Genomic DNA, 20135 nt, shown 5'->3' on the forward strand with positions numbered 1-20135 from the left:
GGAGGTCAGGTTCCTTAGTTGGTTGATGCATGTCATCATATCCAAATTGTATAGATCGATGTTCATGATGTTGATCACTATATTGACTGGTCCAGACTTGATTGTTTACAGTGCTGAAATATTGCTAACTAACACTAAACTCACTCATGACTGTTTACAGACTGCTGCAATATAGTTGGAGTATTGTGGAGCGTTACAATAAAAGAAAAAAACGGACAAACAGTGTCACATGTTGGTCTCCCTACACCATAAAGCAGTACTCCTGTGGCATATAATCACAGCACCCCATGAACTAAGAAACCATAAATTGAACCACATCTAATGACTTTGTTGAAGTCAGACTGCTAATGTTTAATTAACAGGTACCTCTGTTGTATACACTTCTAATTCTGCAGCTTGAAAATAAAGAAAGTATAAGAAAGTTGAATATATGTACGTATTTTGCTAAACACAGTTTGGGTTAGACATAATGGCTCAGCCCAAACATTTTTATTGCGGTTAGTTTAGCATAATCAACGCTGCTACTGAGCTTATGATGGAACTCAAAGACTCGAGTCCATCAATAGAAACGTCAGCCCTGTTCAAGAGGAAGAGCAAGTGATGGTTCATCTGACCAGAAAGTGATTACGCTTGTATTTAATATCATGAGTTCTAAAAGTATATAATCTAGCTTCAAAGATCGCTATAACAGCTTTAAGCTCGTCTTAGCTATCACAATAAAAATATGATGGATGAAATATTTTCTGTTTGTTAATGAAAGTCAAAAACAATAAGCGGGAGCAGCAGCAGCTGCAACATGGCTGTTAAGTGTCTCCAACATTTCTTACTTTCATCTCAGAATCTGCTTCCTTCCAACATCATGAATCTGTCACAGATGCAAGGATCAGTGTTTTTTTATCAGTTTAATGATTTGTTTGCCTGCCCGTCCCCACTCAGCACCAGCAACCTGTTGCAGTCAGCCATGGTTGTTCTCTCACAAAGATGAAGCGGCTTCTTGTTTTCAGCTTAACCACGACCCAAAGGACCTTGTCATTCTCTGTTACAATTTCACCATCAGAATGGACATTTCCTGACTTTCGTTTTTGCCGTTTGTTATCATTTGACAGTTAATCAATATCAAGATATTTTTCAGCATGACCTCCTGTAAAACAACCTGTTGCCGGCTCTGCTTGTTCTCCGCTCGTGTCTGTTCAATGGCTGAAGTGACACTTGTTGCCTTACCCTTCTTGCATTTCGCTTCATGCCTTCAGCCAATCTGTTCGGTACAAACAGTTCATGGCTGTGGGAGCCCAAACAGTCCAGTTCTGGCAACATCTTGTCATGGATGTTGACCCAGGGGGTTGTTGGTGCTTTAAGAATGAAGGATTCCACAGTAGAAATGGAATATTACTGGTGCTGAACTCATGCCACTGGCACATCACACTGTGTAAAGTAAACTGAACCTTGTGTCCAAGCTTATGTATTGATATGTAGGGTTTGAAATGTTTTATTGATTTAAAAAATAGAAGTTGATTTACAGTAGCACATTGAAAGGTGGGACTATACTTGACTCAAAGTCTTTACATAGACAAATGGGACAGTTGTGATCACACAGTTATTGGCATTGATCTTGTTTATTATGGAAACAGGAAAAGTAAAAATGGACAAGTGAAAGGAAATGGTGTCCATCTCCAGTTATGGTTACAAAAATTACTGCATTACATCAATCAGTATCGAACTGTGCAATACACTGGAATGCTTAGCGTCTGCTTCAGACTTTGGAATTCATTTGGAATTGACGTAATGTTTTTTGTTTTCCTAACTTAATAAATAACTTGATGCATATTTCAACACTTCCCTTGCTCTTGACTTAATGGGCCTTAATGTTAATTAATTGGCTCGCTTGGAGCCATACGGTTCGTGTGCAAAATGTTTGTAGGAGCCACTTAACTAAATGCCTGTGTAAGGGTATTGTAATGAAATGACTTTCTGGAATAACAGGTAAGACATCCTTGTGAAGATATCAACTGAATCCTTTCATGATGTCATCTTGTAAATGTTGAGTTTGTGGGTGTTGTTGCTGAGTGGGGCTGTTTAATGATGTGGTAGAATTGTTCCAAATGTGTCACATGTTTGAAAGATGAAAGATCCTTGTTAGGAGGAAGCTCGCTATTTGAGATATTTGAGAACCAAGATTTTTTTTATCCACATGGATTAAAATCTTTAAAGACACTACATGTCGTTCTGAAGGTTGAGATTAAATTCTGCATGTGGATTAAATTCGTTAAGCCCATTTTTGTGTTACCCATGGTAATAATGCCAAAATGTTGCTAGAAGTTTCATTGCCCTCTCACTCACTCACTCACTCACTCACTCACTCACTCACACACTCACACACTCGTGCCATTGCATAATGCCATTTTGAAAGTGGCCATATGTAACATGTTATATCACACTCATCTCAGATGACAAGCTTACATTTTATGACTGTTACAGTTAAAGTTGATCCATCTTTCATGCACACAAGGCCTAGACTTGGACAGCTAATCGGCACCTTGCCACAGAGAGCAGACTCATTTGGATCAGAAGTACCGCTGATTTAGTGTTGGGTTATGGTTTATTCATGGCTTCCTCGGTACATGACCTTCAACTTATCATGTTTATCCTACCTGTTCACAACCAGAATAGAATAAGAAACATGTAAAACTGACAACAAAATTACTTCAAACAAGCCTTGTCTGTTATCTAACTTCGTGTGGATGAAAAAATAACAAATTATTTGAATCCTGGCTGCCTATAAATATCCTTCTTTTAAACCAATGTTCTAGCACTAGCTCCAGTTACTCGCTCCCTCCATCCCTGGACCGGCTGTGCTGGATATTGGCACTATACAAATGTTAGTATAATAATAATAATAATAGTCATCCCCTAGCTCATGCATCCCCACAATCATTCACTTACACACTCACTTACCCACCCACACATTCATGCTTACTGGAATGGGGACCTTGATGTTGCTGGGATATTGCTAAAAGCGGCATAAAACCAGACCCTGACAGTCAGTCATTTGCTTGCTCAGTCCCTCACTCACCCCTTTTCTTCTTTCGTCAGTCACTCATTCTCACAGAGGTAAAGTCATGACATCATGCTCCAGACATCTTAACCAGACTTCCTTGTTAATCTGTTTTTACCAATCACATCAGATGTGCTTTCTTCTATTAATAGAAAATCCATGTCTGCCATTATCGACTCAAAAAACAAACTCCTGAAGTTAAATGTAAAAAGCCACGGGGCCATTATTAGCAAGGATTGTTCTCTGTAGACATTTCACTGGTAAGCTTTGGAAAAAAACACCTCACAAGAGACCTGTGTCTGAGTCGCTGAAACTGTTACTGGAAAGAAGAATCTGTGGTAAAACTTCAGTGTCAGTGTTGTATATCACACAATAAGACATATACTATAGGGCATGACCTATACACGAGCTGTGGGTCAACCAGCCAATGAGGAGACAGTTCAGTATCAGTGTTGTATATCACACAATAAGGCACATACTGTAGGGCATGACCTATACACGAGCTGTGGGTCAACAAACCATTGAAGAGACTTCAGTATCAATGTTGTCTATCACGCAATAAGACATATACTGTAGGGCATGACCTATACACGAGCTGTGGGTCAACAAACCATTGAAGAGACTTCAGTATCAATGTTGTCTATCACGCAATAAGACACATACTGTAGGGCATGACCTATACACGACCTGTGGGTCAACCAGCCAATGAGGAGACTTCAGTATCAGTGTTGTATATCACACAATAAGGCACATACTGTAGGGCATGACCTATACATGAGCTGTGGGTCAACAAGCCAATGAAGAGACTTCAGTATCAGTGTTGTATATCACACAATAAGACACATACTGTAGGGCATGACCTATACACGAGCTGTGGGTCAACCAGCCAATGAGGAGACTTCAGTATCAATGTTGTATATCACACAATAAGGCATATACTGTAGGGCATGACCTATACACGACCTGTGGGTCAACCAGCCAATGAGGAGACTTCAGTATCAGTGTTGTATATCACACAATAAGGCACATACTGTAGGGCATGACCTATACACGAGCTGTGGGTCAACCAGCCAATGAGGAGACTTCAGTATCAGTGTTGTATATCACACAATAAGGCACATACTGTAGGGCATAACCTATACACGACCTGTGGGTCAACCAGCCAATGAGGAGACTTCAGTATCAGTGTTGTATATCACACAATAAGGCACATACTGTAGGGCATGACCTATACACGAGCTGTGGGTCAACAAGCCAATGAGGAGACTTCAGTATCAGTGTTGTATATCACACAATAAGGCACATACTGTAGGGCATGACCTATACATGAGCTGTGGATCAACCAGCCAATGAGGAGACTTCAGTATCAGTGTTGTATATCACACAATAAGACACATACTGTAGGGCATGACCTATACACGAGCTGTGGGTCAACCAGCCAATGAGGAGACTTCAGTATCAGTGTTGTATATCACACAATAAGACACATACTGTAGGGCATGACCTATACACGAGCTGTGGGTCGACAAACCATTGAAGAGACTTCAGTATCAATGTTGTCTATCACGCAATAAGACACATACTGTAGGGCATGACCTATACACGACCTGTGGGTCAACCAGCCAATGAGGAGACTTCAGTATCAGTGTTGTATATCACACAATAAGGCACATACTGTAGGGCATGACCTATACATGAGCTGTGGGTCAACAAGCCAATGAAGAGACTTCAGTATCAGTGTTGTATATCACACAATAAGACACATACTGTAGGGCATGACCTATACACGAGCTGTGGGTCAACCAGCCAATGAGGAGACTTCAGTATCAATGTTGTATATCACACAATAAGACATATACTGTAGGGCATGACCTATACACGAGCTGTGGGTCAACCAGTCAATGAGGAGACTTCAGTATCAATGTTGTATATCACACAATAAGACACATACTGTAGGGCATGATCTATACACGAGCTGTGGGTCAACCAGCCAATGAGGAGACTTCAGTATCAGTGTTGTATATCACACAATAAGGCACATACTGTAGGGCATAACCTATACACGACCTGTGGGTCAACCAGCCAATGAGGAGACTTCAGTATCAGTGTTGTATATCACACAATAAGACACATACTGTAGGGCATGACCTATACATGAGCTGTGGGTCAACCAGCCAATGAGGAGACTTCAGTATCAGTGTTGTATATCACACAATAAGGCACATACTGTAGGGCATGACCTATACACGAGCTGTGGGTCAACCAGCCAATGAGGAGACTTCAGTATCAGTGTTGTATATCACACAATAAGGCACATACTGTAGGGCATGACCTATACACGAGCTGTGGGTCAACCAGCCAATGAGGAGACTTCAGTATCAGTGTTGTATATCACACAATAAGGCACATACTGTAGGGCATGACCTATACACGAGCTGTGGGTCAACCAGCCAATGAGGAGACTTCAGTATCAGTGTTGTATATCACACAATAAGGCACATACTGTAGGGCATGACCTATACATGAGCTGTGGATCAACCAGCCAATGAGGAGACTTCAGTATCAGTGTTGTATATCACACAATAAGACACATACTGTAGGGCATGACCTATACACGAGCTGTGGGTCAACCAGCCAATGAGGAGACTTCAGTATCAATGTTGTATGTCAGGCTAGGCTATGACCAGTATGTGTATATGATATGCGGGTCAACCAGCCAAAGAGGAGACTTTACATCCCAGATGTGTAGATTGTTGCTCATGATGGCAATCTTTGGATTGGACTTAATTATTTGTAAACTCCAGTGACACTGCAGGAATATTGCTGATTGTGCTGTACATTAAACTGCACAACCGCCTGAAAATCATGACCTGAGCTTTGTTGGTGCTTCAGTTTACCAAGGTCAGGTCAGGTCATGCTGAACATGTCCAGGATTGGCAAGCTTGGAAGAAAGGGAGATTAATTCATACATTTTTCATCATTCTGGAAGTTTGTAGCATGTCTAAGTGCATAGATCAGGCCTATTGATCGTGGATTGTTTTAATCAACTGTGAGGCGTGTGAGGCATCTGGTAATGTTCAGATCACTTGCGCTAACTAGTAAACATGACAGCGTGCACAGTAAGCTGGTTGTTGCTGATTGAAATCGGACAGGAAATTTATCTTGTTTTATAAGAAACTTCACATTTTCTGAGAGATGCAAAACTGCATATTGTCATGGTGAGTGAGAACAGACCTCTTTCATCTGAGGCTGCATGTACAAAGGATGATATCGTGTGACCACATCAGAAGATTAAGGCAAATGTTGTTGAAGAAGATGTGGAATTTTCTGTTGTAAATTGTGAGCATCTTAAAATCACAACTGTCTGATCCATACACTGCCAGGCCCTGTTGTCTGTTTACACATAGATAAAGGAACATCTGTAGTTCAGTGAACAGACTTATCTGCCCGGAGTGTCTGCCTATATGGTGGAAGGTCTGTGGTTCAGTCCCCAGACACCTATACCCTGAATGTCTGCTCATGTGGTGGAATGTCTGTGGTTCAGTCCTCAGACACCAGTGCCTAAATGTTTGCCTATATGGTGCAATGTCTGTGGTTCAGTCCCCAGAATGTCATGTCCAGAATGTCCGCTTATATGGTAGACCATCCATGGTTCAGTCCCCAGAATGTCATATCCAGAATGTCCGCTTATATGGTAGACCATCCATGGTTCAGTCCCCAGAATGTCATATCCAGAATGTCCGCTTATATGGTAGACCATCCATGGTTCAGTCCCCAGAATGTCATGTCCAGAATGTCCGCTTATATGGTAGACCATCCATGGTTCAGTACCCAGAATGTCATATCCAGAATGTCCGCTTATATGGTAGACCATCCATGGTTCAGTCCCCAGAATGACATATCCAGAATGTCCGCTTATATGGTAGACCATCCATGGTTCAGTCCCCAGAATGTCATATCCAGAATGTCCACTTATATGGTAGACCATCCATGGTTCAGTTCCCAGAATGTCATATCCAGAATGTCCGCTTATATGGTAGACCATCCATGGTTCAGTCCCCAGAATGTCATATGCAGAATGTCCGCTTATATGGTAGACCATTCATGGTTCAGTCCCCAGAATGTCATGTCCAGAATGTCCGCTTATATGGTAGACCATCCATGGTTCAGTCCCCAGAATGTCATGTCCAGAATGTCCACTTATATGGTAGACCATCCATGGTTCAGTCCCCAGAATGTCATATCCAGAATGTCCGCTTATATGGTAGACCATCCATGGTTCAGTCCCCAGAATGTCATATCCAGAATGTCCGCTTATATGGTAGACCATCCATGGTTCAGTCCCCAGAATGTCATATCCAGAATGTCCACTTATATGGTAGACCATCCATGGTTCAGTCCCCAGAATGTCATATGCAGAATGTCTGCTTATATGGTAGACCATCCATGGTTCAGTCCCCAGAATGTCATATCCAGAATGTCCGCTTATATGGTAGACCATCCATGGTTCAGTCCCCAGAATGTCATGTCCAGAATGTCCGCTTATATGGTAGACCATCCATGGTTCAGTCCCCAGAATGTCATGTCCAGAATGTCCGCTTATATGGTAGACCATCCATGGTTCAGTCCCCAGAATGTCATACCCTAAATGTCTGTTCATATATGTGTGTGGTTCAGTCCCCAGACAATTGTTCCATGATTGTCTGAAGATCTTTACAAAATAGGCTATAGTGTTGTATCTTTATGGGGTATTAAAATAAGCTGAACATGGTATCCTGTCCTCTAACCACCAGCAGTAGCACCTGGGGCTCACCTCTACCATAGCATCTTTTGTAAATTCTTCCCCTCCTGTGGCTGGCTCAGTTGTGCATGTTATGTTTTCATCATAATCAATTCATGTTTGTAAGTAACACTCTTTCAATCATAATCAATTCATGTTTGTAAGTAACACTCTTTCAATCATAATCAATTCATGTTTGTAAGTAACACTCTTTCAATCATAATCAATTCATGTTTGTAAGTAACACTCTTTCAATCATAATCAATTCATGTTTGTAAGTAACACTCTTTCAATCATAATCAATTCATGTTTGTAAGTAACACTCTTTCAATCATAATCAATTCATGTTTGTAAGTAACACTCTTTCAATCATAATCCAAAGAAGTAGTTGAGCAATAAATTTCTAGTATAATCCATGAGGTGATGCTATCATAATCCATGAGATGATGCTACTTTAAGTATCAGCTTAGTTCCAGTGCAAGAAATCTCTGTGTAAAGCCCTTCATTACATTCAGTGACAGATACAATATTGAAGGCGAGTATAAATGTCAGTTGTAAAGCTTCTCCGGAACCTTGAAGGATCCCAACTGAACTAAACCTCTCAATTTCATCTTATCAGCTGTTGTTATCCACCCTTGATCAGGTACACAGTGTGAGATAGTTTGGCTTTCCGTCATCTGCATCTTTTGTAACATCTTACAGCCATGACAGCAGAAACTCTGTAGGCCTTGGAGTGCTTGATGATATTGAGGTTATCAGACAGTTATAGGGTGCCATTGTGATGATGTTTCAGGCCACTATCGGACTCTACAGTGATGATTTTTCAGGGAACTATAAGGTGTTATTGTGATGATGTTGAGGTTATCAGGTTGATATGGGGTGTTATTGTGATGATGATGTTGAGGTTATCAGGTTGATATGGGGTGTTAATGTGATGATGATGTTGAGGTTATCAGGTTGATATGGGGTGTTATTGTGATCATGATGTTGAAGTTATCAGGTTGATATGGGGTGTTATTGTGGTCATGATATTTAGATTATTAGGTTGATATTGGGTGTTATTGTGATGATGATGCTGAGGTTATCAGATTGATATGGGGTGTTATTGTGATGATGATGTTGAGGTTATCAGGTTGATATGGGGTGTGATTGTGATGATGTTGAGGTTACCAGGTTGTTATGGGGTGTTCCTGTGATGATGATATTGAGGTTATCAGGTTGATATGGGGTGTTATTGTGATCATGATGTTGAAGTTATCAGATTGATATGGGGTGTTATTGTGGTCATGATATTGAGATTATTAGGTTGATATTGGGTGTTATTGTGATGATGATGCTGAGGTTATCAGATTGATATGGGGTGTTATTGTGATGATGATGTTGAGGTTATCAGGTTGATATGGGGTGTTATTGTGATGATATTGAGGTTACCAGGTTGTTATGGGGTGTTCCTGTGATGATGATATTGAGGTTATCAGGTTGATATGGGGTGTTATTGTGATGATGATATTGAGGTTATCAGGTTGATTATTGGGTGTTCTTGTGATGATGATATTGAGGTTATCAGATTGATATGGGGTGTTATTATGATGATGATGTTGAGGTTATCAGATTGATATGGGGTGTTATTGTGATGATGATGTTGAAGTTATCAGGTTGATATGGGGTGTTATTGTGATCATGATATTGAGGTTATCAGGTTGATATTGGGTGTTCTTGTGATGATGATATTGAGGTTATCAGATTGATATGGGGTGTTATTATGATGATGATGGTGAGGTTATCAGGTTGATATGGGGTGTGACTGTGATGATGTTGAGGTTACCAGGTTGTTATGGGGTGTTACTGTGATGATGATATTGAGGTTATCAGGTTGATATGGGGTGCTATTGTGATGATGATGATGTTGAGGTTATCAGGTTGATATGGGGTGTTATTGTGATGATGATGTTGAGATTATCAGGTTGATATGGGGTGTTATTGTGAGGATGTTTCTTGCAGCATTAGAGTGTTTTTGTGATGAGTTCAGAAACAAAAGAGGGGATGATGTAGCTTTGTGGTTAATGTACTCTCTTGTCATTCTGAAGATCTGGGTTCGATTCCTCACATGTGTACAGGGCGTGAAGCTCAGTTCTGGTGTCCTCTGCTGTGATATTGCAGGAATGTTGCTAAAAACAGTTTATAATAAATTCACTCACTCATAAACAAAACTATTTTGAGCAAGGCCTTAAACTACATATTCAGCAGTTCGTGACAAATGTTTAACCAACTAATAAGTAGACATAGTTTCAGCATCTGGCCACTACACAATCAATTCATTGATGCACATTAGCTGTACAGATTAGGACAGGTCAGTAAGCGCAATTCTGATAGTATGGCTATTGTTGTTAATTAGGGAAAAGAACACTGCATATGTTATTGAGCATATGATACATCCATTTATCTTAACATTGCATGTATTAACATAACAGTAAACATCTGTGAATAATTAAAACAACAATTAATGGCGACAAGCTTTTAACTAACATCTTCTTTGGTAAGGTCAAATACCTGGTACCCTCTGCTCCATTCCACACAGTGAGCTCCTTTCGTGGATTAATCCCTCAATAGGCAACTGATGGCTTGTTGATGCTGTTGATGTTGGCATAGTTGTGAACATTGTGATCAGACAAGTGAGAAGACAGAAAAGATAAATAATGTGATTTCAATGTCCAAAGCAGGAGGGCACAATAACAAGATCATGAAATGAGCCAAGACTATTAGTTTTGATCGAAGTGTTCTATTCTTTTTGTTTGGTGACAGATTAGCCTATCATTATTTATTGGCAGCTTTTTCCATTTTCTTGCTGTTTTGCTGCTCATGCTGTTGATCACAGGAATGTCTGGTCCAGACTCAGTTATTTACAGACTGCTGCCATATAGCTGAGTGTGGCGTAAAACTAAATTCACTCACTCACTATTCCTCAGGATTTAGATGTCAGGCTGTATTGTCTTGTGTATCTATCTTATACAGTTTTAACAGAGAAACAGACCAACTTAGAAGTGAGGGGTTACGACATTGCAAACTAATTTTGAATTTTTGTAGTTTCATGGATTTTTTGACTTAGCTTATTCTCTAACACTTGATCTCTAACAAGTATTGTGTTAGTGAGTACCTCCCTGTGTCATTGTTCTAATTTTATACTATTATGTATAATGCAGTCTATTGTAAAGTCATCCTCCAGAGATGGTTAGCACTGGGAGAAGATTGCATTGATTCCCTTCCCAACTATATGTGATGTTAATGATCATCTTTCCAGGTGCAATTGGTGACAAGGATGAGGAGAAGAAGAATGAAGAAGGGGATGAAGATGAGGATCCCGAGATTACAGAAGCCCGGAGAGAGGCTGAAGAAAAGAGGAAAGAGAAGCATAGAAAAATGGAGGAAGAGAGAGAAGAACTTCGGCAGTCCATACGAGACAAGGTTTGTTAATTGTGTCTTCATGCTTCAGGTTGTTTGGTGATCACCAGGTTTGTGAGCTGTGAACATTGTAATGATTTGTTCTGAAGAGACAGGTTACAGTTTAGTCCATTCAAGAAGGGTAAGGTGCTAAGTTCTTTATGGTTTTGTTACAAGCAGGGGACAGTTTGGTTGATTATTTGTGAATTATGTGGATGTAACAATGTGTCTATCGAGAGACCGCCTTGCAACTCTTCTGTCTGCCCGATGAGCAGAAGGTTCAATCCCCTACCGCATCATACCAAAATCCGTTAACATCTGGAGAGTGTGTGTTCAGGGTCTGGCGTCAAAAGACAAGCAAACAACATGCCATGTATAATGGTTTTCTGAGAAATTGTGTACATCTTCAGGAATTCACTTTATCAATTTCAGTATGGCTTGAAAAAGAAGGAGAAGACTCCTGAAGAAGAAGTTGCACAGCCATTAGCTGAAGGTCGTATAGGTCGCAAGAAGAAGACGCCAGCAGAACTTGCGGCAGAAAACAATGCAGATTCCGATGACGACGAGTTATCAAGTAAATTTTCATCACTCTGCTGCTGCATGAATTTTGTCTGAAACCAGATTACCATGGCGACACTGGATTATGTGTATGTCAAGGTCACATGTTTAAATGTTTTACCAATGTCAAGGTCATAATTGAATACTGGGAGTTGTATGACCTGTTTGTCTGCTTGTCAAGATGTAGGTCTTATATTGATGGGTATAGTCTGAAGTTGTGTCTGAATACTGATTTTAGTCAATTCATTTATCACTGTGTTCTTAATGACTTGTGATACCATTAAACCATCCCCTCAGAAGGTAGTGAATTTATGTCAGACTTCAACTCAAACTGGGAAGGGTGTCCAGCATTCCAAGGAACCCTAACTGTCCTTGCAGAGTTGTGTCCCTTAGTTACCAGGATCTGCTGATGACATATTCTTCCCACTTAGGATTCTTTAAACATCAGTACCTCGTCCGTGGTGGTTGGTCACTTCATGGTCAGGAGTATCAGTACCTGTATCACTTGGTTCAATAGCTGTATCACTTTATGTGCTCAATATTAAGTCATGGAGTAACTGATACTCCGATGAAAGTGTTAGTCACAACTAACTCACTAATTCATAGAATAGCTTTCGGACTAGAAATTGATGTGTATTATATATCATCACAGCAACTGTATGATATCATGAATATATTCTGGAAAGTTAGACTTTAATTAAACCTGAAATTGTTTCAGAATTAAAAGTGGGAAAGTTTAGTTATAGATGTCTTCCTCTGTCAGCTGTGTATATATATTTAGCAGGTAGAAACACCCCACAATACCTGTCAAACCGAATCAAATATGTTTTTGTATAAACCTTGATATAGGGCTGTTGTTGATTGAAAGCTTAAGAAATTGAAATATCAGAAATCTGAGTTGATGTTTTGGAAATCTGAGCATTCATATGTCTGAAATCTGAGAATTGAGATATCTTAAGCCTTTACATGTGTTCATTTATTGGAATGTTAATATTGGTGCACTGGGTATCCAGTTATTCATACACTAAGTAAAAATGAATATTGATACCTTGATCAAATGTTATTTTAAAAAACAAAACATTCACAAAATAATGATGACCTGGACATTGTTTCAAAGCACACAATAATTTTTCTTTGTGGAAATGTGCTGTTAAAGATACCAATTGTTCTATTCTATTTTTAGCCTTTGCAGGGCATCTTTACAGCCTTCTTTCAGTTCAATTGTTGAATCAGCACAAAATGAATTGGTCGTTGAAGGAGTCAGAATGTGTTTTGACATGTAACGATAATACTTGTATCAGTATTCGGATCAGTTTCTGGTATTCAAAAACGCAAAATCGTTTACCATATGATTGATAAACTGACCCATTTTAAAGATGCACAAATTTTCCTAACATTGTATATGTCGTCTACTTGATGGATATTGATAATGGTCACAAAAGCTCAGTGACTTGACTGGAAGTTTAAGCTTCAAGGCAACTTGTTTAAAGTGTTTGTTGAGTTTCAGTTTGTTTGATTAATATTTACTGAGATGTATTTGTTGTTATTTATTCATGAACATAACATATTTGTTTTAGAAGATAGTTGTGTTAACATAGCAAGTGAATATGCATAATAACAGGGAAATGACACCAGTGATATGATTTTGTAGCATTTTTCAAAATCAGTGAGTTTAATATGAACTTTTTTGTTTCATAAGTCACAAAAGAATTACATAAGAAAACGAAGCATGACAAATCACAATTAAGAAAAATATACACAACACATTCAATAATTATTGTTCATACATACCAGCCATCATCATCATCATTATCATTTCTAGTGGATATTTACCTGTCAAACTTTGGGTCCGTATCTTATGTTTTTGTGGTATAATTAATTTTATAACATAATGGCTTCCATTTTGTCTCTGTGGATATTTTTTCATCACTTTGATAATATAGACATCATTATCAATGAAACACCAGTCCCCAATATCAGCCCAAACTGATTCCTTAAAACAGAAGACAACATTTGGAAACAAACGGAGGGAACAAGTTTTGACATAAGTTGAATTACTTATCTACTTATGATAAAAAATAAGGGAACATGCATTGATGAAACAAAATAATTGATCTCTTTAGAAAAGTTTTGTTGTTCAGCTGTCAGTACTGAAACAATAACTGAAAAGTTACTTCTTATGTTCATTAGGTTGCCAAAAGCATTTTATGAAACCTTTGATCTGATTTGCTGACTCATGGGACTTGCTACACACGTTCCTTTATTACCTTGCTTGAGTATATGTCAGGATAATGTCTAATGGGGTGATTATCAAGGATTTATACATGTGGAGCACTAATGGCTGAGAAATAAACAGAAAATCTGAAAACAGAAAACGAGAAAAGGACATTTTTAACAAATGATTATAAAATTATAGTCTGGAATTTTATCGAGTTCTGCTTATTGATATTAGATAATGAAAGAAATGATACATGTTAGCACATTCTCTATAAACATCTTGGTTGCTTTATTTCACTTATTTGTAAATGGTTTGAGTATTATGTTATGAATCAATGCTCTCCATGCATGCTCAAAGTGTTAACATTATCCCTATGTCAGTGGACTTTCATTCTCAACTCCCTGTGGAGTCTATATGATCACTGCCTTTCATTGATAGTATTGTTCATTCTTAGTTTCTTTATTTGTAGACAATACACACACTTGAAGTTGATTTCACCCAGGGCTCTCAAAATGACACAAATCATTATCCGTAAGTCATTAATTTAATCTACGTACAATAAAAAGATACACTATTGAAATTTGTAGATTTTGTCTCAATACTGCCAAACCATTTTGAGATCCCTGTTGTTCTTCATTGTTAAGAACTTCTTTCAAGATTTTTAAGTGCAAAATGTTTTGTCTTATTTCATGCAAAATGCTTTGTTATTATGTCTGTTATGTTATGAATATTATTCATACTTAGTTATGGTATATTTAAGACATAATCATGCTTTCTTTTATACTCTGTGTTTATTCTGTTTGAGCACCAATCAAATCTTGTTGACCATTAAAGAGATGATATTATAAATCTTTTCATAAAACAGGGCATTAAATAAAAACTAGCTGTCTCCATGGCAAATATTGAAATAAAACCAGTGTCAGTGGGTTTGATAATTAGATGGCAGGAGGTAAAAAAACAAATAAGAGTATTGCAGTCACGACAAATGAATATTTTTTTCAGCACTTTTTGTCATTCTATTGTTTGACTTTGGCCATCTTGTGGCACTGCTAAATCTGTTCCAACCTTATTTGTTTACCTCATGCATGCTGAGGGCTGGGTCACACTGACTGGTAATGCTAGTGAGGCAGATTTAACAATCACAGATTTTCTCCCTTTTTTTGAAGTCAGTGAGCCATATCAGAGCTGTAGCAAATAAAATCCTCTGTAATATGTTGGCTTGTTTAATTCTCATTTTTCAGGTAGTTGTAATGTTCCTTTTTAACCATTCTTACTTTTAAGTGTTTGGTTATTAACATTGTGATTTCTCAATATTATAAAGTTTGAAAGGTTTCAATCTTTGTTGAAGGTTTATAACTATTATTTAGCTTCACAGTGATTGTTTTTATTACACTACTGCAGCCAGTCTGAGTGTTCCAAACAATATCTGATATAAGTCTGTCAGTGTAAGGCCACCATTAGAGAGGTATGCCTGTTATTCTAAAACGTCAAAGTCTTCTTGCAGCCATCTTATAGACAGAACTTAAATTGTTATATCTTGTCTGTGGAAATGATGTATGCAGTTAAGCAACAATTTGAAAGTTAAACAGATGCAATAGAGGTATATTGAAACTGACACATTGTTAAACTGGACAGTAAAACATTGACTAGTTGGTCAGATGTGTCAGCTTACAGATGTGTGAAATATTCTGAATTTGGAATTTGTTATGTGGATTCATAAACATAAAATAAGTTTTAAAAAGTTCAAAGAAATCTTACTTAGAACCCATCCATTCAGTAGATTCTGTTTCTGGAAACATTGTCAATGTGTCCCAGGTGGCGCCATACTGAGAGATTTATGTCAGAGTTCCGTGGCCTTTTTGATCAGCATGCATTTTCAAGGGAGATAACTCTATGGATTTATGATGCTTTTTTTTAATGAATGTGCTGTTTCAGTGTCAGTTCTTTCTTTATCATCACTTTGATAACGGTGATATCTGCACCAATATGTCACATTTATTGGACTAAGCATGTTGTACATCCATAGAACTATCTCTCTTTCTCCTTTTACCAAATTCAAAATGCCATTTCAAGAAGTTTGCATGCATGTTTTCCTTTCTCATCATTCAGAAGCACCCAGTCTTTTTCATATTTAAATAATACACGCATTTGTATTGATGGTAGAATGTTTTTTTCCAAACGGAAAATGAGTTTGAAAAGGATTATTTTATGATTATAATTTGTTCATTGGATACATTTCCCTTTCAGTGACCTGCAACCAGTCATTATAAATATGTGTTGAAATATTTCATTTCGTATTGATTTCACATATTTTGCTGTTTTACATGGGTGAGAAACCTTCCATTATGCCATGTGTGTGTTATTTAATCTGATTTTTCTGCTTCTGTTGTTGTTTTTGCCCATTTGTTGTCTTATTTGCTGTTTGCTACTTTGTCAAATTTTCCAGTCATCTTTCTTCATGACAAACTCAAAGCGCAGATTTCAAAACTAACTTTCTGGTTTCCAGAACAACATTCCATTATAATTCTAAGAAACATTTTGGTGTATATGAATGTCTGCAAGGAATTAGTGATAAATACATTCACACAAAAAGGAAAAAGCTCTTATACATTTATTTATTCCAGTCATTTTGGATATTGATAGTGACGTAGACATTAACCAGCTGTTACAGATGTAAGAACATCTGAAGAACGCCAACATTGTGTAAAACAGTGGTATTTAAGACATGTTTCATTGATAATCATTTACTCAAGAAGGAATCCAACCTTGATAGTAACATTTTTCCATGACCTGAAATAACTCTGGTTCAATGGTTGTAGGCATTCTGGAGCTGAATATTAAAGTACCTGCAAAAAGATAAGTTTGAAATCTGCAATGTTTATTCTCAAAAACTGAAGAAGACAGTGCTTGTGCATTGAGCAAGACAGACTGTATGTTGAAACCAGCAGCTTCCTGTGCATAACCTGCCTGGCACGCAAGGATTCTAGGTTAAGGTGTATGACGTCGTGGTGGTGTGTGACGTCGTGGTTGATGTCGTGATGTTGCTGCCACTGTGTCCATTGTCTCCTTTCCTGTTTTCCAGGCTTCCCCAAAAACTTAACCGAGCTCCAATCTAAAGTGAGTGAACTGCCAACAAAATTGGCCGCGGGAGTAGGGGAGGTAACACAGAAGTGTGTAGTGCAGTGATCCGTGCAATGTAAGTGATCTGTTGTGGAACCACGCATACACATATCCGTCTGTCATCTGTCATACTGCCATCCTAGTGTGTCCATCTGTCAGTCCATACACTGGTCAGTCTGGTCACAGACTGGTCAGCTTTGCATGTATGCATGTCGTAGGCTAGCTTTAGCTGTTTGCTGTTGTTTTAGCACCCTTTAGTGTTGTTTCTGAACCAGATCCTGCTAGCACCTCAAGAGTGGATTGTATATGTTGCAGGGCTTGTCTTTTGTTTCAATAATGCTGTTTTTATAATAATGCCACCTTCATATAGCTGGAATATTGCTGAGTGTGGCATTGAACAGAGCAAAACAACAAAATGTTTGATAATGACATACAAAAGAACATGTTTTCAGGGAAGCAGTATGTTAACCTTTTGGAGTTTTTGCTGTTACACATATATATGATAACAGCATTCTGGAATTGTCAGTGATCTCCAGCTCTTGGTCTGTGGTGCAAGGGAAATAACTCTTGTTTAAATCATATATTCTTGCATAAAATCTGTCTGTCCCTCTTGGCATTGTGTTTACAGGAACACATTCAGGCCGGCAAACAATAAGAGATCTCATTTATCAATGTAATATCATTATTCTACAAAATTACTGGTCCTATTAACAACATTCGTTAAGACCTAAACAGTGTTCACATGAGGATGTTTGAATGGTGCTTCGAAGAAAAACAGACATAATGATCAGTATCATGCACAAGCTGATAAATAAGTCCTCACATCATTTGATAATGAAGGATGTTTGCATGGGGTGTGAAGGTAAACAAAGAATTCTTAATAACTCTCCAATATATCTCATGTAATCAGGTATTCTTGAAGAAGTACCCTTATGAATCCAGGTTACAATTGGTCCCAAGCGACATAAGAGACATAACTGATTAGTTACCATGGTAACCTTTTCACGTGTCACCACATTCCTTATTGGTCACAATGTTGGACATTGGATTGCTGGTCCAGGTTGCTGGTTGCAATTATTTACTGGTTGCTGTCATCTTGACCGTTATATTGAGCATGGATTTAAACAACAAACAATCTTAAGAAAGCCCTTTTAACATCAGATGATGGTCTATCGAATAGCAGTGCATTAATTCTATTATGTGGTTGTAAAACATTTCACCATTTTGTCATACTAATGACATTTTATCTGCATACACAGATTTCTTTTTTTGTTGTTCACTGATTTGTTTTGTGTTGTGCTTCGGCTGTGACACTGCACAGAGCTTCATGGCACAAAAACATGACAATAATACAGCGATAGATCTAAGGTCAGGATTGTATATTCCTGTATATTCACTGGTGTGTTAAATATGCCTGGAGAATGGCAAATCCAAATACTGGCCATCTGATACAGAACACTATAGTGGGAACTAATGTGTAGTGTAGAACTAGTATGTGTTACTGATTCCGGTATGTTGAGAGATCTACTGATACTGCTAATGGTCAGAGGTCGATCCAGCCCTTGGTACTATTCTCCTCCCTGCCCTTCCCTCATGATCAGAGAGTAATGACTTCTGTGGTCCTCAGTTGCCTCATGATCTAACATTGTAATGACTCCTCTGGTCGTCCCTGCGCTTTCTTCATGATCCAACACAGTAATGGCTCCTGTGGTCCTCCATCCCGTTTCCTCATGATCCTGCATAGTAATGGCTCCTGTGGTCCTCCCTGACTTTACCTCATGATCCAACACAGTAATGCTGCTGTGGACCTCTCTTCCCCTGTGATCCGACATTGTAATATCTCCTGTGGTCCTTACCTTACCTCATGATCCGACATAGTAATGGTGCCTGTGGTCCTCCCTCCCCTTACCTCATGATCCAACACAGTAATGGCTCCTGTGGTCCTTGCACCCCTTACCTCATGATCCGACATAATAATGGCTCCTGTGGTCCTCCTTTCCTCTGGATCCATCATAGTAATGGCTCCTGTGGACCTCTCTTCCCCTGTAATCTGACATAGTAATGACTCTTGTAGTCCACCCTGCCCTTCCCTCATGATCCATCATAGTAATGGCTCCTGTGGTCCTATTCCCTCATGATCCAACTGTGTAATAGCTCATATGGCCCACCTTGCCCTTCCCTCATGATCCAACATAGTAATGGCTCCTGTAAGCCACCTCCTTTCCTCTGGATTGAACTTAGTAATGGCTTCTGTGGTCCTCCCTCATGATCCATCATAGTAATGGCTCCTGTGGTCCTCCCTCCCCGTCCCCTTTGATCTGACATAGTAATGGCTCCTGTGGCTCCTCCCTGCCCTTCCCTCTGGATCTGATACAGTAATGGCTGCTGTGGACCTGTTCCCTCTGGATCCAATGTTTTAATGGCTAGTGTTGTCATCCCTGCCCTTTCCTCGTGATCCGACATTGTAATGGCTTCTGTGGTCTCCCCTGCCCTTCCTTCTGGGTCCGACATTGTAATGGCTCCTGTGGTCTCCCCTGCCCTTCCTTCTGGGTCCGACATTGTAAACGGCTCCTGTGGTTGTCTGTTCCCTCATGATCCAACAGTAATAGCTCCTGTGGTCAACCCTTCCCTCTGAATCCACCATTGTAATGGCTCTTGGTTGGTGCCAACAAATACTTAGTCGAAACCATGACCATATTGGTTCCATTGGCATATAGGCAAATATGTGTTGGAATATGTGTATGGATCCCTGAATATCAGTGATGACACCAGATGTTAACTAAACATGTTAGACATTACTTACCAGTAGGTTGTCAGGGACATTTTGATGAGGTGAGTTGTTTTACTTGCAAGACAGCAGGGATGATTTTAATTTAGCCTCACGAGTAGCTTTCATTTCAGTTGCTGATATGTTCCCATGAAGGCCTTTGCACCTGTAGAACATGCTGCTCATCCTAATACATCGTTAA

General features: G+C 39.0%; 1 protein-coding gene across 5 annotated transcripts in view; it reads left to right on the plus strand.

The window, feature by feature from the left end:
* LOC137265478 (complexin-like) overlaps positions 1 to 20135 on the plus strand; it is a 197437-nt gene that overhangs the window by 171729 nt on the left and 5573 nt on the right. For all 5 annotated transcript variants that reach the window (XM_067800885.1, XM_067800883.1, XM_067800886.1 and 2 more), the window contains 3 exons: positions 11131 to 11294; positions 11703 to 11844; positions 17129 to 17242. In XM_067800885.1, the coding sequence (XP_067656986.1) occupies positions 11131 to 11294; positions 11703 to 11844; positions 17129 to 17232 (410 nt within the window). In that variant the 3' untranslated portion in view covers positions 17233 to 17242. The remainder of the gene's footprint in view (positions 1 to 11130; positions 11295 to 11702; positions 11845 to 17128; positions 17243 to 20135) is intronic.

The sequence above is a fragment of the Haliotis asinina genome, chromosome 15, assembly GCF_037392515.1.
Source record: "Haliotis asinina isolate JCU_RB_2024 chromosome 15, JCU_Hal_asi_v2, whole genome shotgun sequence".
Classification (NCBI taxonomy): Eukaryota; Metazoa; Mollusca; class Gastropoda; order Lepetellida; family Haliotidae; genus Haliotis; species Haliotis asinina.